Source organism: Numenius arquata, chromosome 14, assembly GCF_964106895.1.
Source record: "Numenius arquata chromosome 14, bNumArq3.hap1.1, whole genome shotgun sequence".
Classification (NCBI taxonomy): domain Eukaryota; kingdom Metazoa; phylum Chordata; class Aves; order Charadriiformes; family Scolopacidae; genus Numenius; species Numenius arquata.
Genome location: NC_133589.1, coordinates 10,511,445 through 10,539,237, shown reverse-complemented (window position 1 = coordinate 10,539,237; position 27,793 = coordinate 10,511,445). Strand labels below are relative to the sequence as shown.

General features: G+C 37.8%; 1 protein-coding gene across 1 annotated transcript; it reads right to left on the bottom strand.

Moving 5' to 3' along the window:
* Positions 1 to 208: 208 nt before the first annotated feature.
* Positions 209 to 26,390, bottom strand: MARF1 (meiosis regulator and mRNA stability factor 1). Its single transcript, XM_074158278.1, has 27 exons — positions 26,293 to 26,390; positions 24,764 to 24,971; positions 22,970 to 23,119; positions 21,264 to 21,438; positions 19,597 to 19,823; positions 18,518 to 18,635; positions 17,625 to 17,797; positions 16,649 to 17,083; positions 15,934 to 16,103; positions 15,671 to 15,832; positions 14,837 to 15,026; positions 13,939 to 14,117; positions 12,904 to 12,984; positions 12,314 to 12,550; positions 11,421 to 11,540; positions 10,894 to 11,069; positions 10,441 to 10,661; positions 9,604 to 9,746; positions 8,274 to 8,407; positions 7,591 to 7,793; positions 6,737 to 6,964; positions 5,721 to 5,951; positions 5,405 to 5,617; positions 4,574 to 4,634; positions 4,342 to 4,482; positions 3,186 to 3,356; positions 209 to 2,649 (listed from the first exon to the last, which is right to left on the bottom strand). Exons 2-27 carry the CDS (start codon positions 24,908 to 24,910, stop codon positions 2,417 to 2,419), a joined length of 4,719 nt encoding a protein of 1,572 aa, XP_074014379.1. The 5' UTR covers positions 24,911 to 24,971; positions 26,293 to 26,390; the 3' UTR covers positions 209 to 2,416.
* Positions 26,391 to 27,793: the final 1,403 nt, after the last annotated feature.

Below are 27,793 nucleotides of genomic sequence, written 5' to 3'. Positions count from 1 at the left end.
CGCTAACAGCTCAATTGCAAAAACTCAGAAAATCCTCATTCTCCAGCATAGGGTGGATCCAGCAAACTGTGGATTTACTGTTTCTTTTATCTTCACTAAATCCCAAGTTTCAGCTCTGTTCTGTGTGGATAATTAAACTTAATGTGACACAGCAAGTTAATGATTCTAGGACAGGTTTTTTTCAGGGCTTCAGACAAGGACAAGAGTTATGCTTGCTTGAAAATTTTATTGACACAACTGTTTGGTCCCAACACACAAAACAGCACTTGAGCCACAAAAGAAAGTGTCCAAACAAAGTAGACAGCTAAGAAAAGAATTTTTTTCTTCTCCCATTCCAAGAAAAAGATAGTGCATAAATTGAGGGCTTCAGTGACATTTTTTTTTAAACAGACATGAATCTGAAGTAGTACATTTAATTGTTAAATTAAAGAATTTCATGGTTGTAATGCTTTTAAATCTGTAAGTCACATCATTCATTTAACCCTTTGAATAAAAAAATATATTGCAATTCAATTAGCTATTTTGTTACACTATGAACACAACTTCTCAAAAGTATTACTCTATTACTTTCAAACAGCGATTTCATCAGAATCACACATGAATCCAGAAGAGAGATGCTGACCTCCATAAGTGGCATAACCACACTCACTTTGACAAATACTATGTTTTCCTGATGCAAAAACCTGTTTTTCTTTAGTACTCCAGATGACTTGTAGCTGCATCTCATGAAAATATCATTTCAGGTTGGTCTTTCCTCCCATGCATGTTCTTCTGAAACAAAGATCTAGACTGATCAGTGTTAACCTTATCAAACTTAAGGCGAAAGCATGTCTTCCTGCATTTAACTCATTAAAAGCATTCCCAGAAAGCTTACTTCTAAATTTCTTTCTATAGCAGTATGTCTGTAGAGTTTTTACCAAGGACAAAATACTGTGCCATAATGCTCAGAAAAACTTCCAAGTGTTTCTCTGCATTCACAATGGCTATAAGTTCACTACTGGTAATACTTGCCAAAATTTAAAAGATTTTATAACAAAATCTGACCAGTAAAATCCTGTCTATAGCCATTATTCAGTGGCATTTCCTGTTGCTGGCTGAGAAATTAGAGCCTGTGTTCCATCTCTTGTCTATTACAATAGAATGCACCTAAAAATATTCAGCTGGCCAGTGGAAAACCTCTAGTGTAGGTTCTTTCAGTACTACAAGCATTTTATTTGCTGCCTGGCAAATACAACCCATTGTAAATGCCATGGTTACCCAGAATGGGTATGAAGTCTCATACACTGGACATTTCTGCTAACTAGAGTTAAGGTCATCCACTGACTTAACCTCTCTTCCAAAGCTGGCCCTTTCAAAAGCCAACACAAGATACCACAAATTGAAAAAAGCTTCCAACACTAGGAGTAAGTTTTAATATAAAAACAGACACAGCTAAAAAGACAGCACAAAGAATAAGCTTCCCATTTACTGAACATGCTTAAAAATAGAAAACAAGGTTAAGCAGAACAACCTTAGCATTTCCACATGTAGTTAGAACTTCCCTTACAGGTGGAAATAGCATCAATACCTTCCATCCCAAAACATTTCATTAAGACCTACTCGATTATCTGTAATTTATGCATTAAATGCATATTTCAGAAATATCAGAATCTTCCTAACTTCATTTCTAGACACAATAAAATGTGTGTCTGTATCTCAAACTCACGACACCAAGACAGTCTTTTCCTTAACCAAATCCATGCCACACTAGAACAAAATATAAAAGGGAAGCATAAAGCATCAGCGTCCTAGAAAGCTCCTAAATGGAACTGAAAGCTACAGAAAACATTTAAAACAAGTTTTACAAAAAATCCACATAATCTTCTACAGACATCTTCAGACAAAATTTCCAATGCAATTACAAGTCATCTGAAAGGTCAGAGAACAAGTTTCTCCTCTGGAGCACAATCAACTCCCTCACTCTTGTCATTTCAGGTCAGCAAGTTAAAATTTCTCAACAGGCTTTTGAATGACAGATCATGCATTTTATTAATACTGTCTGAAACAATACCAGTAAGCAACAGCCTATAGAATACAATATGCTACATGTATGAGTACACCACCAACAAGGCTTAAAGAAAATAAAATCTGTTCCATTTTAGTTGAATATTTTGCTTTTACTGAACACACATTTATGAAAAACTGTAAAATTTAAGAATAATTTAATGAATGCCAGAATTTTTTTCTTTTTCAAAATAATAGAAAAAATCTGCTCTGCTAACAGCTGTGTTCAGTGTAAAAGGAACGAAATCTTCACAGAATACATTAAATACAAATTAATTCTTCTAGGCCTTTCATTAAAATACATAAGGGCTAGCAAATAGCTTTTCTTTGTGCAGAGTCCATAGCTATTTGTCTTTCACACTAAAAGAAAAATTTAAAGCTTGGTTACAGGTGCAAGTGAAAAGTTTGCTGCCAATTTCACCTTGTTTTTGTGTTGCTTTTTGGCTGGGCTGTCCATTGCTTCCTTGTTGATTTGGGTTTCAGAGGACTGGCAGGGAGGCACTGAAGCATTCTCTGTGGTGTTAGATACCATGGAACCAGAGGCCAATTTTTCTTGAGCTGTGGTGCCAATTCTTCGTTTTTCTTCTTCTGTTAAAATCATTATCTCTAAAATAAACATGACAACAAAATTTATTTATGCTATGTTCTTGAAAAAATGAAGAATATTTCTCTGGTAATAAGCAATAAAATATTTTAAAAGAATATGTCAGCCTGATTTGAAGCCAGAAGATGCATCGATGTTCACCTCTGCAGCTGATGTGATGTTTACTCCTGGCTTTGCATTATGTACTATTTAGAATGCTTAATTCGGTTCTCACATCAAGTCTCTCAGTGCTCAGAACAGCGCTATAAAATTACTGTGGTGAAAAAGGTTGCTATGGGACAGCAAAACACAATTTTAATGTTAATTAAGGTCCCTATAAAATTTACACCAGACAACTACAGCAGGGTACTTACAGTCAGTACTCAAGAGTTTCTGATGGAAGCCACCTGCATTTCTAACACATCCCACTGTGTAATATATACATAGGTATGTATTTAAATGGAACTTTATATAATCAACCATTTATTTGATGATTTATTTTCCAAATTGTACAAGTCATCATCCGTAAGTAATACAACACAGGCAAGGAAACTCTTACCAGAGAGAGGTGCAGGACGTTCCTCAAACTGAATGAGGTCTGCAGACTCAAGAACCACCGGATCAGGTCTCAGTTGCGGGGATGGTAGGCAGGAAGGAACTGGCTCACACAGGAGGTCAATGGGAGATGTGTTTGTGAGGCAAAGAAGTTCTTGCTCAGTGGGGTTAGAAACTACAAAAATAAGGGAACATCTTTCAAAGTATCTGTAAGCTGTGAAGATGTCACTGTTTCAGAGCTGATAAACAAAGTCTTCAGATGCAATTCTAAGAGCTACACTGTATTTGAAGCACTAATATCAAACTAGTTTAATTAATGCTAACTAACCTCAGATTCGAGTTACTTTGCTGTATCAAAAGCATCTAATTACAATACAGCAGACAGAGCAACAGTATGTTAAACCTACTGCTTGTCTGAGTAAATATAGCCTTATCATAAAATCTAGTATTTGCCAAACTTGAGTAATAGAAGAAGAGCTGAGGAAACAAGTCCTACAGGAACAGCCTTTAACAGAGAAAGGCCAGTTACCAGACAATTTTCCTGCAGACATACCAATATCCTACCAGCCACTTATCTAACACATTTACATGTAAAAATTAAGCTGAAAGTTTCAAAATGAAGTGACTCGCCCTTATTAAAAGGGATAAGCTTAGACTTCCAAAATGATAACTCAAGAACCATTCCACAAGTTCTCCAACCTGCAGATAGTCAAGCTGGAGACCACAGTAAGATATGAACCATTTCCCATTTATTTTTATTTGGAGACAGATTTATACTAACACGGCTACCATTATTATTTGCAAATAAGTAACAACGCAAAATCAACATAAAACCACTAAACACAACTGTTGTCTCATCAGAATACAGGAGACATTCCTATCAGAAGCTGCTACTGACCATCTCTTTTCATTAACTTTATATTTAAATTTCCACTAAAATGCATCTAGCAGCTATACAAATATACTGACAGGTGAAGACAAGATGCCCTTGCCAAGAGGACACATGCCTAACTATATACCTGGGGAGAAATTCAACAGCTTTCAAGCCATAAAAGCATTTCTACAGAAATATCGTTCATATCAACTAACTCACACAGCTTTCCCCGTGCTTCTTTGATAACTCCCCTGAAATAATACATTATAAATGAGTTTTGCGTTACCATTGCTTGGTGTTCCTAGACTAAGTTCCATTGATGAAGTGGATCCTGGGGTCTCCATAGTATGTCCATTATTGTCAGCAAGTTGATTTCCATGATCATCCACATGATCAGCAGGGGGAAAGCTAGGTGAGCTAAAACGAGCTACGAAAAGACAAGGTCATTTGATTCGTTTACAAGTCACATCTTAAGAAAAAAGGAAACTCAGAAACTGTTCAGAATTGAAATGGCTTACTTTTCATATCATTTTTTAGTACCACTATTCTCTTATGGCCATGTCCTTTAATCCAGACCACCTATAGAGGGAAAAAAAAATTAGAATTAAACATCAGCACATAAATTCAAAGCCTAAAGCAGCTTCCTCACTGCCTTTCATCTAGCCTTGCACTGACATTTTTTCTAAAGGTCAACTAAATCATGTTACTAATTTGCACTACACTACCCAAGTAAAAGCTTTGTCTCAAAATAATTGATGCCAAAGGCAAACTATAGTGCTAGAAAGTGTACTAACTATATATTAACAAAAACTATGTGTTTAAACATGGAGTTGCAAAATTCCATTTTGTCACTCTCCAGAAAGATTAATTTACTTAACAGAAATCTTAGTCATAAATCAGGTCAGAAATTATCCTAGAGCGCTGAGGGCATGTGGATGACAAGAAGATGCCACAGCAAAATTCCACTATGTAGCACTTCTGACAAGGTCGCACAAGTCTTCACTCCTAAAGCTAAATCTACTCTGATCAAAGTGAAGCTTCAGTACTGTACGGTTGTTCATTCATTTGAGACAGAAAACTATTATCTCACTTGATAACAATACCAAGGATGTTTGTGGCCTCACCACAAACAGTTAAGCAAAAATTGACCAAACCAAGTAAAAAGATATTTTCTTTTTCTTATTACATAGCATAGATTTCTCAGAAGCTATTAAAAATACAACTGGTATAAGCCTCCTTGGAGAAGGTAGTTATTCCAGTAATTCATACCAATTAACAGAAACCACTGTGAAACTATTTTTAATCCATGCAGAAATCTCAATGTAATTGTGCAAAACAGTTCTTCACACCTGTGGAATTGCTCCCAAAAGCTCTTCTAAATTATTGCATCCATATACTTTAGGTTGTAGTACTTCTCCTGTGTATTTGCTATACGCTACTGGGAACTCATGAAGAAAAATCTGCTGATAATGGTAGGTGTGAAGTAAGGACCTTACATTCTTTGCAAACATATACAGATTTGTAAGCTTCACATATTCTTCTGCTCCACCATTGGCAAAAACCTGTAAGAAAAAGATAAAGAATTAGAATGTATACTTCCGTATCCTTTAGTCACAATGTCTTTCCAAAGCATGAAACACCAGAAAGGAAAAAGAGCATACATACCTCAACCAGGTAAGGCAGACTCTTGAGGAGTTCAGTTAAGGTCATAAATCCATATTCACAAGGATTAAGTGAAGTACTATGGGTTGTTTCATAATGCTGTTTAAGCTGTTCAACAGAGAGAAAGGATGTTCCATCCCAGGACATCAACAAGACTAGCAATTGGGCAGTCAGAGTCCGCAGAGATTTTCTATTTATCAGCTGAATTTGCTTGCCAGACTCTGTGTCAACAACCTAGAAAAATGAATTGAGAATAAAGTTAGGGACAGGGAAAAGATTAATTTATAAATAAATTGTGTAGCTGGGTTTTGTTTGAGCACAGCTATATCTGATATCACATACCAACATACCAACATCTGATACACCCCTAGCAGCTTTACACGGATAAATTTACTTTAGTATGCAAAAGCTGTGTAGCAGTTTCTGTCCACATGGCAGACATGATTTTACTCTTTGTTCCAAGCCAGATGGACCTCACTGAGCCCCAGCCTGAACACCAGCTGCTAAATTAAGAGAACTGGAGCAACTAAACTAGTATGCTTATGTCCACGTAGATGTAAACCTTTCTTTTCCACTGACATATAAGACCATCTGTGTATTTACATTCAGAGTCAAACCCTAAAACCACAGATCAGAAAAATGAGGGGTATAAAACATTAGGAGACTGATAACTACAGTTACCAGGAAACGATTGCTCTTACAAAGATGTCAGGTAGGAAAAAAACCAATTTGTATTGTTAAAACAAGTACTATAATACAATCTTTTACTTATTTGCTAAACAAGTATGAGTTTTCCCAGAGAAAGTTGAAAGGTTACAAGAGAACAAAGACGACATCATAGGAATGTAGAAACTAAATTTAAAATCCCTTTTGAATCCTGCTTCCCTCCCCCAGCTTAATGGAATATTGTTTCTAGAGTACAATATTAAGCACAGAGACCTGTAATTTGAGACAGGAAATTCCTTAGCACAACATTACATACTTTTTAGAGGGATAAAGTAAAACCACAAAAAAATTACCTTTACAACATGGCAAAGTTTTTGCATTAAAGCTGGAACTGAGCTAACATCGTAGTCATGAAGACGCAGCGTGTATCCAAATGTTTTGCTGTACTCTGTCAGCACATCAGCCATCATAAGGCAGTTGTCTTTCTGAGACCGCAGCAGTTTAACAAACTGGGCAGCAACTGCTTTGACTTGTTCCACCTCTGTGAGCGTGAGAATCTTCTCTTCCCCACATTCCAATACCTACAAACCAGAATAAAATGATTTACCTAGTCTGGATGAAAAGAAAGTGTAATGTGCAACTAAAATTCAGTGCTTGCAGGCAATCATTTGCTATGTAGCAGGGCTCAGCTGTATCAAAAGCTATCTACATAGCAAGCAAGACTATGTAATTTCTTAAATACAACAAAATAGGCAATTAATTAGCTACTAACCTTTTTTAAAGCCAGTTTAACAAAACTCTACTGAAATTTATCTCTAGTTTTGGTGCACTGAATTTTGTAAGTGTAATCCAATTTAGAAAACTTGAAGTTTTCAACTTGAAGATTTTTTTCCACATCTCTTTTTTTAGGTAAAACTAGTAAAGTTAAAGTAAATGGCATTTGACCTCATTTGTGTCTTAACTGCTCCCTTGGAATCATTATGAGCCCCTCCCAGACCAACAATCAGACCAGGACCTAATAATTTGTTAACAAACTTAGCCTGAATATGCTAAAAGCCTTGGACAATTTTACTAAATTCTTAAATACAGCTGTCTAACATTACAAGTGTGTAACTCACACTGAAGTTAGTGAAAAATACAACCCCTGCTGAAACAGTTGTACAGATCTCAAAAATACTTTAGTACATCTTAGGGTTTTAGAACTTACTTGTAAGACATCTGGTATGGCTTCAAAGAGTTCAAGTAGTTTTGTAAAACCATAGTAAGCAAGTTTGCACTGACGACCAAAGTGGTGGTGATATGAAGGAATAAATTTATTGAAGGGCATTCGAAAATGGGGCTGGTGGCGCAGTAAGTCTACTACCTCTTTAGAAAATTGTTTGGTTCTTTCAATTTCTTCTTGTGTACGTTCTAAAATTAAAAAAAAACAATGCAAGAGCCATGTACCAACACACTTATAAAATGCAACAAAACATAGTAAAAAATATGGTGATTGATTTTCAAGCTTAATCACGCATCACACCAACTCACTATTTTCTTCTAGCACTGAAGACCTTTACTAAGCTTACATGTTTAAAATCAAAAATATTCAGGTCATCAGCTCTTTAGAGGATATTAAGCAGCCAAATGCAGTGGTAATTTTGCTGTGTGGAAACAACAGAAAGTTTAACTACATGCAGAAGTAGTAACATTTTATTTTGTCACCTGCCTTTCTGTCTTCCATTATAAGTGTTCCTAGAATTCTTTATTTATTAGAAGTTCATCAATTAGTTACAAAGGCAGAAACAGTTATCAAAAAATCCAAGTCACTCCTATATACTCTGGTTAGTACAGTTTTAAAATAGTCAAAGAACACTTTGGCAACAGTGAAAAAAAGGTACATAAACATACCTCTTTTGGGGATACAAATTACCATTTCATTGTCTTGTTGTGACAGACAGATAGTTGTATCTGGAATTTCTGATATAATATCAGCCAGTTCACACACTCCGTACTCAGTAACATCCCAGTCCTTAGAGAAACACCTGAAAGTTTTTGAAAATTGTATTACATAAGTATGCTGTGTAGGAAAAAAAAAATTGTGTAATTTGAGAGAATAAGCCTCAAATCCTAAAAGAAAAAAGCATAATTTTTATATTGGAAATAACAGTAGCATGTGAAACAAAGGGGAAAACTGTTCTTAATTCAAGTTATCTATCCATGCTAATCAGAAAAATAGGGAAACATAATGTTATACAGCTCCATGTGGCTACACTTTCAGTCTGTATTTGCTTAGTAGTTATAGACATATGCTCTTTTTAAAAAGGATTAGGTCTCAAGAGAAGGCAGAAACCACACCCTGGAAAATACCATATTAAGGTTCATAATACTATGTAATATATAGGGTATTTCACTCTCCCCGCCTCCCCAACATGAACCTCTCAGAAGCAAGAACACATTACATTCTTCAACAAATGGCCAGAGATGACTACAGTGGAGATGCATATTTAGTAGATTTAGAAACAGCCAACGATGTATTTTTGCCAATAGTGAAAATACAAGTAGAAGGGTGCACTCTCAAAAAGGAGCTGTTGGCACATGCAGCACAACAGCACACGTGCAAAGGTAGACCAGATGTAGCACTAAGATACTATAGTTACCTCAAAGCACATTAAGTACTACTTTCTTTCTATCTTCATATTAAGGAAAGCATCATTTTTTGTTCTTCAAAAAACACACCCCTATTTTTTTACTATGCTAGAACAGAATGTTCTTCCTGGCATAGCAAGACACGCTTTACTCATCATTTTTGCACTACTGCTAGCTCCAATTAGAGTACTAAGTGTCTATTGACAGTCTATTTATTTTATATTTCCCTCTAAAGGAAGCCTAACACTAAATTCTCCTTCTATTGTTCATGTTAATGTGCCATGACCTGCTTGCTTAAATCCAACCTTGCAGTCACAGCTTCAAAGAGAATTAATGAAATACAATAAACCATTTCAAACTCCAGTAAAATTAAATTAACCTAGCACTAAAGGAAGCAGTAAAGTCTGCCAGAGAACTTTTAAATTTTGTTTTCATTTGAAGTTTGAACTTCCACATCACAATAGAGGCAATATAAGGTACCACAGTTTTGCACTAAGATTTAAAGTGCTGACTTCTCCTGCAGTAGGTTTTAAAACCACTGTTGACAGACATGCCCTGCACAGTTGTTCTTAATTCATTAAAGATAACTTACCAGTGATAAGCCTGTAAGAACTCCCTCACAATAACTTGCTTACTGGCCTGGGATTTGAGAAGCTTCAGTAAGTCTTGAGTAAATCGCTTCACTTGAGCTCTGTGCGTTAGAGTCAACAAGCGCTTGGAACCCATACCAAGAATCTGAAAGAAAATTTCATGTGATCACTCATATCTAGCATCCTCAGCAAATTGTTTTACACATTTAGAAGCCAGTTATAGTTATTTCTAGCCTAGTATAGGTAGGCTAGAAATAAAGGCTACAATAGAGACGTGTTTGGAAAAGCAGCCTCATGAGCCATACACTTTCAGTAGTAAGGCACATCATCAAGAAATTGTTTCCTTCATGGGCACTACTGCAACTGTTGCATACTGGTTATTTTAAAATTCTACAACCAACTGATGTTCAAAGTAGCAGACTAACTTGACCAGTGTTTTTTTTTTTTTTGTAAAATAAGACCACACAATTTATTTCACACAGGAATCCTTCAGATCACAGGATACACACCACAGCCTACCCTAGGGTGCTCTTATGATAAGCAGCACAAAACTTTTTACCCAGGCACTAGCCACAGGCTAAAAAAAGCTTCAAACTTAATTCCAGAGGCTTAGATTAGATAACAAAGAGCTAATTTGCCCATAAGTTGTTTTGGAAGGGTGGGGAGGATAAAAACAAACCAGAAACAACATCTCAAAGATGACAATAATTATACTGCAAGGTTGAGTTAACCATCTCTTTCAAAGTGGACATTGCATCTATTATACAATACCAGCCAGTAATTCAGATAGTTAAAGATACAATTCCCCAAGTTAAAAGGAACAGGGCCACATAACTCACTTGCAGCACATGAGGCACTGCTTCCAGCAGCTCCATTAATTTAGAATACCCGTAGTCAGACACCCGGCATTGCTTTGCAAAGTGGTGGTGGTACGTTGGGATGAATTTACTGACAGGTATGACGCAGGATGGTTGGCTTTTAAGTAGATCTATCACTTCTCTACTGAACTGAATAAGTTGTGGGTTACCCACCGGGCTCTTAGAACGTAGAAGCCAAGGATCTACAAAAAAGAAAATTTTATTAGTGAACTTATCACTAGTATTCTTCTACTAAACACTGCATATTTTTTTTTCTCCTCTGCTCTAGCCTGTGTCAAAATAAAGAATGAACTTTCAGGCAAAGTGCTTGTCTTTATAAAAAGTTTAGTTATACAAGATACTTACTTTATGCTACCCTTAATTTTTTAGTAGAAAGATTAGTTCAGAGGAAATATTTTAAATAGAGATACTTACCTGTAGTAGGAGGTGGTGGTTTGTTATGTATCCATTTAATAACTTTAATGCCGTTCTGGGCAGTGGCAATGTTAACTCCAGGAACACAGGTAATTAGATGTTCTAAAGCAACACCACCCTGGCCTTCTGGCACTATTTCAAGATCATTGAACTCTGACATATAACAATCAGGAAAACTTTGGAAGAAAAAAAAAGCTTCCATTACAAACTAAAATACCACTTTAACAATTGTCCTAAAAATATCCTTATTTTGAGACACTTCCTGAGCAAGAGGTTTCAACAGCTTATTAACACATTACAGGACACTTCCTAAAATGCACATTTAAAATAAGTTTCTCTTTTCTCAAGAAAAAAAAATCAAAAAGTAATCATTTCATAAGGCACTTACTCTAAAAGATATCACCTTACCCAAGAACAGGAGTTTTTACACAACAGGTAGTTTCAGAGCATTACAACAGCCATCAATGAAGTTTCAAACCTTTAACCTATCAGCCCTTATACTAAAAGCCTAAAGGAAAACAGTTTACCTTAGTAAAGGCACGGTACCCTCATGTGTCTGTAGAAGACTATGAACTTGGGGAGCAAATGTCTTCAGAGACAAAATCACAAAAGGAATTCTATAAGTATCTGGATCAAACTCATGCTCACTGTAAAAACAAGAGATTGAAGTTTATTATACTCATTTTACACATAGCTTTAGCACAGTGTGCCTGTGCTCACATACATACCCATAGTAGACATTATACTATATGCATACGATATACTGCTACCAGCTGACAATACAACTACATACAGTCACAAGCAACTTCCACTTTCTTTACAAAAATTCATACAGCAACAGGATATTTCCAGAAGACAAGCAACATTTGGAAGTCTGTATTTTTATTATCATTATATTAAAATTTTCGTATTAAATTTTAGGCCCACATACCAGGCAGTTAACAGTGAACACCTAATAACTGGCTGCTGTCAAATAAAACAAGAAGTTTAACATATGGCTTCAGGAAGTCTTCAACCCAGTATGAATCACTTACTAAATGCAGCTGGAGGACAAAGAATGATCAGTTCCAGCTATAATTACGTAATAAAATTCTAGCTAATAGAAATCTCTGGAATGTATAACTTTCCTATATAACCAGAGGAAAGTGGCATATCTTCCAGCTTCTGCTTAAGAGGTATTCAATCTTGGCAGCTGTGCTAGAATACAATAATCTTACCTGAGCAGACCGATCCATGAGAATTGCCTAGAAAACTCATCAACCCATCTCACTATTTTCTGCCTGAATTATTCTTGTAAACATATAAACAGTGACTGGAGCACACTACATGAACATATATACATCAACTTTAATACACCTGTAAGTGTTAAATGCAATTCAAATATTTTGTAAGATTTTATAGTATTTTATACAGAGCTTACATAAAGTCTTTATTCAGGCAATGCTGCTTACAAACAGGCTCGTGATATTCCAACTCTTCAAATATTATAGGACTACAGTTTGCTGATGAGCCATCATGTGACTGTGAAGATCCCAATGGACTCTGCCGGGCTTGGCTGCTGGATAAAAGGCACACCAGCCGCCCACTTCCTTGGTCACGGATTGCCACAGTATCTGTTAATTTATATAAGTCTGATAGAATTAACTTATGCCCAAATCTAAAAGAAAAAAATGAAATAAATACACATTATAAACATAGTTAAGAGAATGCAGTAACCTGCATTTTTTGTTTAAGAAACAGGAATGTGAGCAACTATTCTATGCAAACTGTTGAGGTAACTGATCTCTTCATCCCAATGTAGAAAATTCAAGTAAAGTACTGGAAGTACAACCCTCTAAGAAAGGCCATTACTAGAGTCATTGCCTCTGGATAGATAATACGCTGCAACATATAACAACAAAACCCCCAAACAACTCCATCGTGTTACTTCCTATAATTCACTGTAAACAATCACCCAAGATCAGATTCTTTTTAGAAGTAATAGAGAAAAACTAACAACTGCAAACTTACTTTTTTTCATAGATTTCTGTGAATTTGAACACAGGCAGACTACAAGCAGGTGCATCCTGCAGAATGGACATCGTTTCTGAGCTATAAAAGAAGTTTTGTAACATTAGAACAAAATTAATCTGTTAGTATTAGAAAAAGGTAGTCACCAGCCCAAGTTGGTGAGATACAGTTTCTGAACTATAAATGTAAGAGGATGAATTGCATTCCCTTCCATATCAGCACTACAGAAGTTGACACTTCAGATCAAGGAGTGCGAGTAGTAACATTACTGCTAACTTATCTAGGTAATGTCTCTGAAGGAACTGCATCATTCATAGGTGGTAGTAACATTTTGAGCATCTATAAAGTGCAACATTAAAGCTGTAGCATTAGAAGTTACCAGCCTGGTCCTTACATTAAGAACTTTGAACAGGCATAAACTAAGAGGCAAGAATGAAATAAAGTTGTAAATTATACAATGGCAGGTAGTACATAATTGTAGAACACCCTACACTCCAAGCACTATTTTCACTGGAGCTTTCTGTGAAAAAATGAAGACAACTTTTTTCCTAATGCTTTCTTTCAGTATGAAAACAATTTAAACCGAAAATACTTATGTTCTCACTAGCATAAGCACTGTAGTTTTATCATTCTCCATATAGAAAATAGAGATCAAGGAAACACCAACAGCATTTCAACTCTGTATGCCATCCTCAAAGAGAGAATTCATGTCCGCTTTCTTGAAGAAAACAAGAAATCAAGATGCCAAGTGTAATCTTAACTCGGTTGCACAAACTAAGTTACTAAGGTATATCAGTTTTATAAGAGAGTAGTGGTGAAGCTATTAAACAGATCTAGTCTCTTCAGATGCAACTTAAAATACAAGCAGTGTAAAAATGCTAAACTGAAACCTAGCCTAGTTGCATTTAACACATTTATCAGGCCATAAGACAGATTTTACGTTATTTCCCTAACATTCATTTGCTCAATATTTTATATCATCTTTCAGCTACTAAATACATGCCATAACCATTAAGATGCCAAAGTGCTTATTACCTAAGGAGAGAGAGTGATTTATTAGCAGCTCCCGTTGCTAATGAGACCTGGATCCTTTTACTGCCAATTTTGTATCTGTGAAGACTGTTAACAGCACTGATCGCTTCTTGCAGATTTTCCATCTGAATCGTAGCCTTCAACTGGTAGTCTGTATGGGGACTGAGCTCTACACTTTTTACCTGAAAGGAAGAAAACATCTTATACATTTATCACAAAATATTAGCCCAAGGCAAGCCAACACAAGAGTAGCACATTCTTGCTTTGGCCAAGAGCCAAATACAACACAAAGGAAAAATATGATGAACCATGGCCAACAGGACAATGCAAACAAGAACCAAGTGCAATGAGCCTTGGCCAAGACAAGACCATGATATTCCTTTAACACAAGCATCATCCTCCATGTAGAAGATTATGCCAGAAGAATGTAATCTACAAGTAAGACATAAATAGGACTGCTGCAGAAGTAACCTCTCCTTTCATAGTTGCTTTTTATTGATTTACACTCTCCATGTCTATTTTTTGATCACTTCTGATTCAAAATAAACTCAGTTTAAAAATCATGGTAAAAACTATCAGGGATTCAGATTTACAGCTTAAAAAGGTTATACAACTAAAGCCTAAGTCTCTTCCCCGCATGACTAATGAGCCAAGAATTTCATATACAAAACTTCAGAATACCAGATCTATGAAGACCACATGCAAATCAAGAACCTAGTGCAAATGATGATCTGGTCTTTCTAAAGGAAAAAACACAATACGTCCTTTTAACAAAGTTAATGTTGGATAGCTTTAGACAGCTTTCCATTTTTACTCACTTAAAGCTAGAACACAAACACGTCCATAAATGCATAAACAGGAAGTATTTAAATAGATCAAATAAAGGTATTTTAGTATTTACCTTGCCATGTCTTGAGAAAATTTCGTGCAAATTATGCTGCAACTCTTTTCTGGACAATCTGTAATCTATATTGCTGATGTGAATGTCTGCACCATTTGCAAAAGGATCAGGGCAGTCTGTACCACTGGTATGATTTACTACATTAAATGTGAGTGGAGATGATCTGTTTGAGAGGTTTGGAGACATACTCCTGGGTAAAAGAAAAATATTTGAGCTGAAGTAGCTACTTCACAATTCTGACATATCTCGAAATTAATCAGAAAATAGATACCAGTCAAGTGCAAATACAGCACTTTGAAGGTATTTTCCTAGTACGGATGTCTGCAAGCAAAACAAATTTCACCACAAAACATCATAACGACAAATATTTCCTATAGAAGGAAATAATTCATATTATGTTTCAAGGTCACCCAATTTAATAATATATTTGGCACCAAGTCTTCTATCTTACCAACACATTAAAAAGGCCAACCTCATTCACATGATTTTAATAATTGGCAAAGGCCAGGTATTTCAGTCTATGAGAATTTAATGGGCCTGGATAAATTTCTACAGAGGCACTAAAAATATGAGTATCATGTCTATAATAGCTTTAAAGTTTGCAGGAAACAGTTGCTAAACAATAAGTTTCTGAAAAAGAGTTCACTCCATCTTACATTTACATCCACCCTCTGTCGCTGTTACACAGCACCATCAGTTTCCTTTTGCTTCCACATAAATCAGTTTATTAAAGTAATGTGCTTAGCATACACAACTCCATATACAGCTGTCAATAATCAATGTATATGTTGTTGAAGTCTCACTTCACCTCCCAAATAAGACACAGACACTTACCGAGATGACCAGCAACTCTGAGACACGAGTAAAGGACTGAGTTGTCTTGAGGCCGTCAACTTACTGAAAGCAGAGGGATAGCTGACCTGAAATACAGTTTCATCTTTATCTTTTTTATCTACAGGGGAATTGGTAACACTCCTGGAAGCAGAGGTCTCTCTTCTATTTAAAAATATACATAAGAAAAAGAAAACAAATTATGTTGCAGAATTCACATTAAAAAAGTGTGAATAACATTGATGTATTTTTCTTTTTAAACATACTTCTGACTACTTTTACAGGATGATTCTCCCATTCCAGTTTTTTTCATTGCCAGAGACACAGGAATTGCTGCATTAGAGTTACTCTGAGGAGAAGGAATTTGTTCTCTTAAATGTTCTTGCTGGTTTTCAGTATTTCTACTGATGGTCTTTGATTCAAGGCGGCACAGCTCCTATATGAAACAGAAGAAAGGTCAGCATAAAAGTACTAAACATTCCTTGCCAGAGGCTTTCCTTGTTATGGAAACCTAGATAACTGACAAATTTTATTTTAATAGCATTTTCATTGGCACTTCATAACAAGGAGTATTTGATTTTCTGACAGTTTGCTATTTTCTGTCCCAATTAGTTGAAATATCTTTGCTACACTGTAGATCTACCCTAGTTTTCCTTAAAAAACAGCAGAAGTTGATGACTCTAGATACTATACTTAACACAAATACAAAAGTCAAAACTAGCCTAGGATTTGAGACTCAGTTAAGTACCAGCAGTATTTCCAAATTGAGGGAAAAGGTGGCCAGGAGGGGAAGAAACCCCCAACCCTCAAATTCAGTGTCCCCTTCCCAAGCAGATGAATACAGCTATCGTTTGGGAATGTCACTAAACATTACAGTTATTCATTAACTAGGTCTAACAATTTAAAGATAAAGCTGTAATGGAAGCAGTTCTCAGAACATGAAGAAAAGCAAGAAAACTAAACAATACAGAACAACAATACCTGTAAACTTTTAACATTTGTGGGTTTGATGATAGATCCATGAATCTGGAATCCTCTTCCAGCAGAGCCTTTGGTACCACAAGACTGATCACTTGAGTCTTTGTTGAGGAGGCACAGCTTTGTGTTCTTGTTAATTTTTTTGGGAGACTTCACCTTTTCTGTTCCCACAAAGCTGGAGCTTTTTGTTTCACTAAGTTCCTTGGTTTTAGGAGTAAAAGACACTAAAATCCTGTTACCAAAAACATCTTCATTTTCCATTCGCTTCCGAGCCCGTTCAGCGCTTTCCTGATTTAAAAAACGGAGAACTGCACTGCTTCCAGAAATGCTCAGCACCTTCCCTCCACAGTTGTCTGACAAACGCCTGAGTCTATTGCTGATACTTTTGCTGTCTCTATTTGTTGGTAGGTTATAGACATATAACAGTGTATGGCACGCCTGTTTAAAGACAGTAAGATTTTAGTTTGTGTCAGTATGCCCTCTTGTTCAAACCCAGTATTTTTACATTGATTCTGGTGACACATGCTCTCCCCTTGCCCCCCCAAGTAACTCTTTCTGCAGCATTCAATTTGTTTGGAAAGCTCTCTTATCAAGATAGATCCTCAAACTTCCATGTCCAACATAATTTCAAGTTGAAAGACTACAGACTCCATGATCAATACCTCATCACTTCTCCAGATAAGAAAGCATCACTGTTTGCAACCCAAGAATTCTACGTATTCTACACATAACTTCCTGAACTATGTGTTCACATGTATTTCAAAAAAAGAAAAGTTCTTGAGAGCTGTGCAAAGCATACATTCACACGATAGTAACTGAAATACAGACAATAGCCAAATATGCAGCAGACACCATAGAACATCATCATGTCTTGCCATAAACACACAGTCTCAGCCTGCTCTCCCTCTAAATTAGAAAAAGGAAAAAAAGGAGGTTGACACTTTCAAATGTCTGCTGCATTAAGAATTAAAAACCTTACCGGCATTTTCAGCGGTAACCTTGGTGGCAAGTCTGAAATAAATTCTTCAAAACAAATAAGCTCATGAGCATGATGTAAGAGCGCTTCTGAAGCTTGGTTTTTATGTACCAAAATGATCCGAAAACCATGTCGATGTCTCAGGTCACTGAGTTCCAAAGCAAAGTTTACATCCGCTGCAGGAAAAAAAAAAAAAGACAAATTAGAATGAACAAGGAAATGCATGAAAAAGCTAAAAAAAACCCCACCTAGACCTCACTTGACAAGTTCTATTTATCACTGAAAATTTACAATGAAAGAGCACAAACGACTATAAGGCTTCTCAATAGACATAATTTAAATCAGCAGTTAGCATTCAGTCTCAAAGACAAGGGCTTCCTTTTAATAGCAACTTCTAGCAATTTATCAGCAAGGCATTTGTTGTAGAAGTATACAGTTCCAGTCAAACATTTGTTTAGCTTTAGGGAGAAATCGAAGGCAACACACAGGAATTAAATAGTTGAGCAGCTTGCATATTTAACTGCATAGTATGCTGTTACAAGAATAAAAAACAAATCAAATACATTTTGCTCTAACCATACTGAAAGACTACCACAAGGAAGACTCAATGAGTTTTACTCTACTGGCCTCCTGCTGAAGCTGTCTGACTTCAGACAGTATTAATACACATACCTACTGACACTCAAGACAACACCAGATTCCAATGCTGATTTAACTAAGCCAAGTTCTCATCTTACTGTGCCCACTTTTCCCTTGCTGCCATTGACATCATTAAGAATTCTTGAGCAATTCAGTTAAGGCTGAACCAGCCCTTGGAAAGCAGAATAGTGTCATGTGCAAAAGTACAATTGAAGAGAGGAACTGGATTCTGTACTGTGAGTACCACAAACGCTTACTTGACACAAGAACCACAGTGGCAGGTGCAGCATGTGTATCAGCAAATCTCCTAAGACTCTGTCTGAGTTTGTCATCAGCAGCATTCTTTGCTGTAGCATTGATGTGTGCAACAGTCACCTGTGGAAATAAAAATATAGGCTCTAGAGAAAAGCTTGAATGTGGACTATGCTTGCTTAAATCTATTCTTTTAGAAATTAACATAAATACAAGCTTTAACATGCACCTTTCATTTAGATAAATTAATGCACACATGCATTAAATACAACATGTATGGATCCCAAACTGTTCTAATGAGCAATGAACTTCAACCCTGGTCGTTCAGCAATGTCTAAGGGATGACTCCGCTGTTCTGTGTTAAAGATAACAATTTACATGCTTTGCATTCTCTAAGAATATATATGCTGCTACCTTAAAAACATTCCATAAACCCTCATTTGAAATGGAGGGGTGACAGACATAGCAAGTACTCACTATCAATTCATTTTACCTCACATAAGCAGATAAACTGTCAACCTGTTATCATATCTGCAATTTAGGGGGTGGGAAGGGAATTTCTGACTTAGAAACCTGCACAAAAAGTAAAAAAAAAATACCAAGAAACAAGAGGTATTGATGGAAAAAAATATATAAAGGTGCCCCAATCAATACCACTAATTTACACGTGTACTCACTAATCAGCACAGTATTTTACTAACAAAAGTAAAAGAGTTCACAGAATCATAGATCTTTTAGGTTAATTTAGTCACAGATTTGAAAATGCCACCACTGCTTATTACTGGATGAAATCAAAATCCTCCACAAACAGTAAAACTAAAGATAAAACAGTAATCTACATATAACAAAGTGCAGTTTCAGTTTTAAAAAGTATCACACCAGGAAAGTCACGCGTTAAAGACTCCCACCCATAAACTCCTTATAAGCATTAAAGACCCAACCCATAAACTCATTATAAGCTCATGCACTGGGGCTTTTAGCCCCAGAAGCTAATACAAAGCTTTAGTGAACAGGAATCACTACTAGCACACTCTGAGTATGCAAATTCTCAAGCAACAACACCAAGCAGAGACTGTTTTGATACCTGGCAGTTGTTTAGCTCCTGAATAACTTCTTTATTTTCTTTACTAATGTCACACACACAGATGAATTCTGCCTCTCTGTGACCTTTAAAAAACTTTTCACGAATCCTCTGTACCACTGCTATAGCTGAACGGCCAGTGGGAACTGAACAGTTTTCAATATCCCAGAAGACTCCAATGGGGGGCAAGTTTTCCAGAACTTGGCCTGTTATTCCAACTTCCGGAGACCCTGTACAGGTTTAACAACACAGCTCATTTTAATCTCCAAATACCAAAAAATGTTAAACTTAACATACTATGAACTTTGCACTTTAGAGAACAACATGCCCAGGAATGCAAGCTCAGTTTTATTTTCTTAAGGAATCTAAAAAAATGAATCAGGTGTTTCTCTTTAAGGGAGAAACTTTATACCTCAAATCAGTCTTAAACAGAAATTCTGCCACTGTTAAATTAGGATAAAGATGCAAGAGAACTTCAGCTTTAAACTCTCAACCAACCAAGCAACATTTTTAAAAAAAACTATCAAATGCTGAGGTGGCATGTGCCATGAGAACTGTCTGAAGTTGTGTCACAGTCACACTAAACTCAGCAGGTGCCATATCAGTGACGGAAGTGAAACATGAAAGCTGTTCAAATTTACAGTGTGCATTAAATAAACTAAATAAAACCAGATGAGATTACCAGTATAGTGACAGCGATTATAAACAATTAAGGCAGTACAGAACAAACACAAAGGTATTCTATAGTTCAGGAGACCAAGGTTAAAAATTTTTGCTATTACAGACTAAAAAGCACAAATTAAGTTTCCGTTGTTTCAGCACTCTGAATATCTATTTAATTTTGAATCAACATTATACACCCACTCCATCCCCACAAAACAACTGGAAAAGAAACATGAGGAATGACACAGAATCCTCACAGGTCAAAAATAAGCTAAGAATTAAAGTTAGCTGAGAATATAAAATTAAACACAGCAGACAAATGTCACATTTGTTTGGGTATATGTTTATAGTTACTCTTCTACTGGGTTCACTGGAATTGCATTTTATAAGGACACTCAACGGGCTGTTGCATCTTAAAAACGGGTGTAGTTTTACTACCTCTTTAAGACTATCCAATTTCTTATTCTTCCATGATTTTTTTAATATTTATAACTTTCATACCAGTTACGATTTTGTAATTGAAGCAGTACTAACACTGTAGAAAGACCATGTAATTATTTCACACAATATTTTCCTCTCAAGAACACTGAAAAAAGCTATATTGTAATTATAAACATTACACTTTTACTGCATATGAAGTGACAATAGATGCTACAGACTATCGAAATGCTTTTCAAAGTATGGCTAATGATAATTTCTTTATACATCACTAGAAAAAAGTAGCTTCCAAGCCCTTAGAAATTGTTTTTCTAGTTCTTAAAATGGTAAAAAATATAGTAAAAAAAAAATCAAAACTCTATGCAAACAATACTGTAAATTAACTAGTTGGAAAAGGTAAAGCCAAGTTCTGACTTTGCAAAACAGACAAGGTATTTATTTTACTGTTTAGTCTTCTATGACTTCATAGAAGTTACCAGAGAACAGCGCAATTTAAGAGAACTCTTCATGTGCAAGAGTATTTAAGGAAGACATCCACTAAGTGCAAGTTTCAAACAAATGCGGTTTACCATATTTCTGCGGTGATTTGCCAAGGCTGCTCGCCAGTAGCAAACTCTTCTCATTTCCTGTTCCTTTGGTTCCACAGCCATTACATATTGGGATAGGAACAGGTGCAGTCTGTGCACTTGGAGGAGGAATATTTGGCCAGATTTTAGCAGCATCAACTAGGCTGTTTCTGGTTGGCTGTTGGGACAATTTTTCAAAAATACATGTTCATTTATTATACAATATTAGCACATACTATTCCATGCTAGAAATACTCAGTTTCCCTTCTGCAACAAATATAAGTTCAGACATACTCTACAAAGTTAATTAACAACAGTATCACTGCATGAAGGAAGCTTCTGTCCTAGAGTCTTAGTATACTTAGCTCTAGATTTCCAAATGCAAGGAAAGATTCTGCTGAACTCTGCACATCAAGACATGCCATCTTTAAGAAATACTACTATGTATTAAAAAAAGACTTAATTGTGCTGATGTCACATGTTAGGAGTACAAGGTTGAATCACCTCCCTCCTCCCAAAAATAGTGGTGAATTCAGTATGTTTGGAACTATGACCATTTAGTTTATTGAAATGAAGACATTTCACTTTTACATTGGACACTCAAGTTTGGAAATTTAAGTAACATATCTTGTTGAGTATTTTATTTCACTTGAATTTCCTATTAAAATTCAAGTACAATTTTAATCAGTTCTAAAGTACTGGTATTGAAGTATAAATGACAAATTTGGGAAGACTGAACTAAGACCTAGCAAACCAAAACAAAACTAGAATATCCTTATAGCATCAGACACTTCATCTGACTTAGCAATGGATCTTTATTCATCAGCTGCCCAGAGGTACATTAACTGTTGTTAGCCTTTTCTCAGAGTGACTACTATGGAACATTTTACTTGGAGCTGTCAAGAAGAGAGAAGTGTCTTTCAAATCCAGTCAAAATTCTGCTTGAGTACATTACAGATCCCCTGTAAGCTAAACATTGTGATAGCCTCTCTTGTCTTCCTATCAAGCTGAATGTTACTTCATAAAAGACATCATCTTCAAAAAGGAGATCTGGTACATTTGGACTGTGCACCACCAAGTAGGAGTATGCAAGCTGTAACCCATGGAAGCTGGTGTTTTACTCAAGTAACACTATTTCAACATTAACCATATACCATGCTTAATGAACGAGAAGTGTGCCGTGTACAAACCTTGCTTAAGCAGTCACTGCAGTAGTGAGAGCCCTTTAAACAAACTGAAGGTGCCATGTTTAGGTGCAAAGGGTTGGCGCACACACGCGATGTTAGCTCCGACTGTGCAATATGCTCATCCAAATGGCCTGTGGCCCCACTTGGGAATTCAGAACAAGGAAAATAGCCAGAAGATGTGCAGCTCTGAAGGGCTGGAAACTGATGCAGTTTGTGCACATTACCATGACAGGACTGGAAATGGAGTTTTCCACAACAGGGCAGATGTTGACAGGAAGATACACTGTTTTCTACACACATGCCAGGGAACTCACTCGCAATGCCTGCCAAATTGCTTCTAGCTGGAGGGTTCTTCAGTGAAGACGCAGACTGATAAGCAAATCCTGACCCTACTTGACAAGTAATCGTCCCAGTGCTTTTTGAGTCTAATATTGTGCCAGGGTGAATCAAGTTACCACCACCACCACCACAATGCATTTGTGGAGTACAAGAAGAGTCAGAGCCATGAGCACAGCAGCTTACTTTCGGGCCAGGTGAAAGCTGTATTTGCTGTTGCTGAAGAGGATGAACATCAGGAAGCGGTACTGCTGGGAACAGTTTAGAGCCAGCATTATGAGGAGACGAAGCATCCTTCAATTCTGCAGCAGCTTTCTTGTTCTCCATGTAATCTTTCTGGAAAATAAAAGCTCAGTTACATTCAGACACATAAATAAACCAACAATTTTATAGCATAAACATGCATATTTTTAGACTGTTACAATTTTGACAATGAAATTTTGAAAAGTGTTCTCTTTATGATTACTATTATCTCACAATCTGAACATGTAAAATATTAAAAGAAACATTCCGGTTGTGTGCCAGCCTGAGGTATATTGGTATCAGTGGACTTTGGAAGCAACAAAATCAAAAAGCTATAAACCAGATAGCAATGAGTCTGTAAAACAGAATTTGAAAGGCAGAAAACTGTTAGGCTAAGGCCAAGATATAATCTGAAAGTGCAAAGTGAAAAAAGAAAGATTTCTTTCTTTTAATAGCAAGCATATATGGATGCAATGTAAAGTCAAAAACCTCCACAGTTTGGAGATACACAAGTAAACACCTTTTACTTTGAATAAAGACTTTAAAATTGTATTAGATTTAGAGGTAATGCATTTAAAAGACTAAGACTAAAAATTAGAAATTATATCAAGCAGGTAAATTAACACAGGATGGAGAAGACTAAGTTTTCACAGCTACACGAGTGCTTTTGCCTACTGTGATTCAAGATATCAAGATGTACAGACATAAAGGCTTAGACAGAAATACAGGGGGTTTTAAAATGGCAGCAGTGAAAACTAAGTGAGGTTACGAGAAGCAGCAGAACAGTCAAGGTCAGCAGAGCTAACCTGCACACACCACACTGCTCCAGAGCTTTAGGCCAGCACTTTGGACCAACTTTTACTTTCCAAATTGAATTTAATGCATTTCCTACTACACAGTAATGAATAATTGATTACCCATGTTCAAAACCTTTCCTCTCTACCTGACACCACATCTTATGAATTGAAGATACATTCTGCCAAAAAAAAAAATATCTGTCTGGAACTGTTTTATATGATAGATTCCATAATTTATGGCAGCTCCCTTCCTAACCCCTAACATATGGGAATAACAACACAACAGGATAAATGCTTATGTTTCTCCCATGTTTTTTACTGAAAGTCAGATTGAACACGCATAAATGAGTATTACTTCACAGCTGGAGCTTGCTTGCTTGCTCAAGTCAGTCATTGTGTTGTACTCCATTCCTTAGCACTTTGCATCTTAAGTGTATAGAATCATATGCAGTTATGGAACAGGAACATTTAAAGATGTGGAAACAAGGAAAAATTAATCATTCATGAAAAACAGTATCCACAATTGCTCTAACTACTATTCAATAATAGTTCAGAAAATTCTAAGTTTGCCTCCAAACTAAATTGATGAAAATCTGGAAGCATGAAGACTACTTCCCTACTCTACTCTTCAGCAATAACTTCATAGAGCTTTCAAGCAGCTGCCTTACACGCTTTTTAAGCGGTTATTCCAAACAGACCTGTAAAGAGTAAAGCCTGTCAAGCAAAGCAACTTGCCTGCTTTCACCAACACCAACGAGAGAGCTGCGAACACAAGTAAAAACCTCAAATTCCCAAACAGATTTTGTACTCACCATGGTAACTACTCTCTCCTCTTTCTCCTCTCCCCACTCACACCCCTTTAGTCACCAATAACACTGCAGTTAGTTATACCACTCTGTACCAGGATATCAACTACACTTTTAGTATAGCAATGAATTACCGTTTCCACACTGCAAGGCAAAGACTTCTCAGCAGCAGAAAAGCAATTAGAAAGTTTCCAGAGCCATGGTTTAGCATCATTCTCTTGTCGCTGAAGCCATCCAAATGATCTATTGCAGAGGTTCTCTGTCCTGTGTCCTTCCATCATACAGCCAAACAAAAAGGTTCAACATTCTTTCATCCCCCCTTCCTTTCATTCTTCCCACCTGCTAAAAAGAAAAAAATGTATGCTTTAAATAACTTTTAAGGTAAGACTATCACAGTTTTTCTCTGTCCTATGAATTCCACTACTGCTAGATCACTGAACCTGCATTATTTATGTTAAATTTAATAATGCATATAGGACATGGCCTTGACTATTCCTGTTTAGTACAGAAATATTCCTCACTACCTGCAGCACAGGTGAGGTAGTTAGAGGAAAATAAGTCTCCGGCATTAGCTACAGAGTCCCAAACATGCATTGCTGCTGATATGAAATAATTCCCCAAAGCTTTCAGGGCATTCTCCTGGAAAGACAAGCCAGGAGGTAGGTTTTCAGTAGGCTCATCAGTAAATACAAAATAGGTGCAACTGAACTCAGCTGAAAGAAGTAAACTGCCTATTCATTGTTTTTCCATTCACTAACAAAACTATACATACTTGCATTAAAGACGCAGCATTTAAAGAGAGCTTCAAATTATTTAAAAATACATCTACTAATTCTCAAGCTACCCCACAGCACACCACATCAATTTTTGCTTCTTTGTGGTTCTGTAAAGCTAAACAACTTGTTTAAGACCTATCCACACTGTACCAGAAAAACTATGATTAGCAGTGAAGCCTTCTTACCCTCCAACTATGTACTGCATTCATTAGACTATGTTCCTCCAGTTCTTTTGCACTTAATGTTAAACAAAATATCCACAGAATACATTCCATAACATTACATTTGCACCAGAGTTATTTATAACCACAAAACAGTTTAGACTTTTTTTTTAAAGCAGAAATGTTTATTCACACGAAGCCTAAGTACCCCCAAAATTATGTTGTATAAAACGTTAAGTTAATCAAGTTCTACAACTCTAGAGTAAGTTACTTTTAAACATGTCTGGTAGCACCAATTCGTTCAGGAATCAAAACGGAAACTGAAAAAAAAAAAAGTTAAAAGTTATGTTAACTACGTATGCCCGCGCTTTGCCCTCTGCGGCTCGCAGCTCCCTGGGCGCTTCCAGCCCAGCCTGGCCCCCAGCCCGGGGGGCCACGGCGAGGCCCGACCCTCCCCCCAGCCCCTGACAAAGAGTCCCAGCGCGACCCGAGGCGCTGCCAGGCAAAGGGCCGCTCCGGCCCGCGGGCAGCAACTGGCCCAGGCCGTTGTACCGCTCCGCCCGGGGGACAGGCGGCTGCCCGCGAGGGGAGCGGGCCCCGGCCCCGCTCGGCCGCAGCGTTCCGCCGGGGCCTCCCCACTGCCGAGGGTGGTAGAAGCAGCCCCGGGCCAGCAGGAGCCGACGCGCCTGCCTTGAGTCTGCTCTGCCCCCGCCCGCTGCGCCTCACCTGAGCCGCCCCCGGCACCACCGTCCCTCACATGCCGCCGCGGCCCCTCACACCCCTTTGTTGTCCTCCCTCCTCCTTCCTCCCTCTCTGCTCCTTCTGCCGTCAAGCGACGCCGAGCGCCGGAAACCAGCCCGCTGCCGCAAAGGCAGCTGTCGTAACGCTCCCTTCCTCCTCCTCCTTCTCCCAGCCGCGTAAGAGGCCAATCCTGGCAGGGAGCGGTGGCTTTTGAACCTTCCCCAGGCCCCGGCCTCCCGGCGGCCCTCGGCGTGTGGGCCAGGGTGGGGTGGGGCCGGGCGACATTCCGACCCGGGGTTGGGGGAGCTGCGCCCAGGTGGAGGGAGCCTGGGGCTGCCCTCAGGGGATGAGGGAGGCCACGCTCAAGGACGCCAGGGGCCCTGCCCGGCGGGACCGCTTAGCACCACCCCTGTTCCCCCTTACACCGGGACCCCCCAACATTGCACCCAGCGCGGGGCGTCTCGGTCCGGGCACACCTGAGCCCTGGCCCAGTGGGACTCTGCCCCGGGGGGGTCTCCGGGAGTGCCCGTGGAGAGGCCTGGAGTCCCAGCAGGAGCCTGGGCAGGTGCACTCGCTGCTCAGGTGTGCAGCGGACAGTGAGGAAATTGCCACAGCATTGAACTGGCTTCTTATAGGTAATAATTTTTGATGCCTTGTGCAGAATTTAAACTTTCACTTAGAACTTACATAGAAAAAAATCTTGGTTGCCAGTGATGGACAGTTTTAACTGTTTCTAAGATCCTGTTGCCTTGAAGGGAGTGTATAGTCCTAAGCCTGAGGACAGCAGTTAAATGTCAGTACTGTTCAGGAGTCTGTTGTTTGCTTTTTTTAACAAAAGTGTCTGACCTCTCTGGGTTGCTTCAGGCATTGTTAGATGTGTATAAAGAAATTTCCCAAGTAAGATACATACAGCTGAAAAATATGAAGCAATTACTGGCTAACAAAAAAGAACAAGCTTCTAATAAACCACTGGATAAGGCATTAGTGTGGTCCCCACCCCCTGATAAAACACCTGAAGACTACTGACCAAACAAGCATTGTGAGAAGGGTGGGCCTCCACTGCTAGCTCAGTTTTAATAACTTGTCATTCACTGGGTCTGTTGATGTGGGTAACACTGGAAATCCACTGAAGACAACTGGGTTTTATTCACTTTAGGATTTTATGACTTTCTGCATGGATATTTTTCCTCATTGTGCTACTTATTAATAGTCCTTGTCTCAACAACCCTCCTCTATTTGTAGTTTTACTTTTCTTGTTTTTCTACAGACACAGTTCCTTCTCACAATTTAACAGTTCCCTCAGAAGTCTGGGCCAAGGTTGCACAGCAAATCCATCTCATCCAGGCTGGGCTTGTTCCTTGGCGTACAAGTAGCTGAGCTTCTCCAGGAGGGGGGTTAGTGACAGAGTGGGATGAGGCTCCACCGTTTGATGTCTCAGTATCTTTTGATCGTAAGTGATGTCATGGTATTAGGCTAAGTTGTCATT

What these genes read in the sequence shown, in the direction of transcription:
- MARF1 (XM_074158278.1), bottom strand. Translation starts at nt 24,910, where the DNA reads ATGATGGAAGGACACAGGACAGAGAACCTCTGCAATAGATCATTTGGA. An exon ending in TCCTGTAAAAGTAGTCAGAA is followed by an intron (nt 15,833 to 15,933) that starts GTATGTTTAAAA and finishes ATTTTTAAATAG; the next exon opens with AAGAGAGACCTCTGCTTCCA. An exon ending in GTCTGCCTTACCTGGTTGAG is followed by an intron (nt 5,618 to 5,720) that starts GTATGTATGCTC and finishes TTTTTCTTACAG; the next exon opens with GTTTTTGCCAATGGTGGAGC.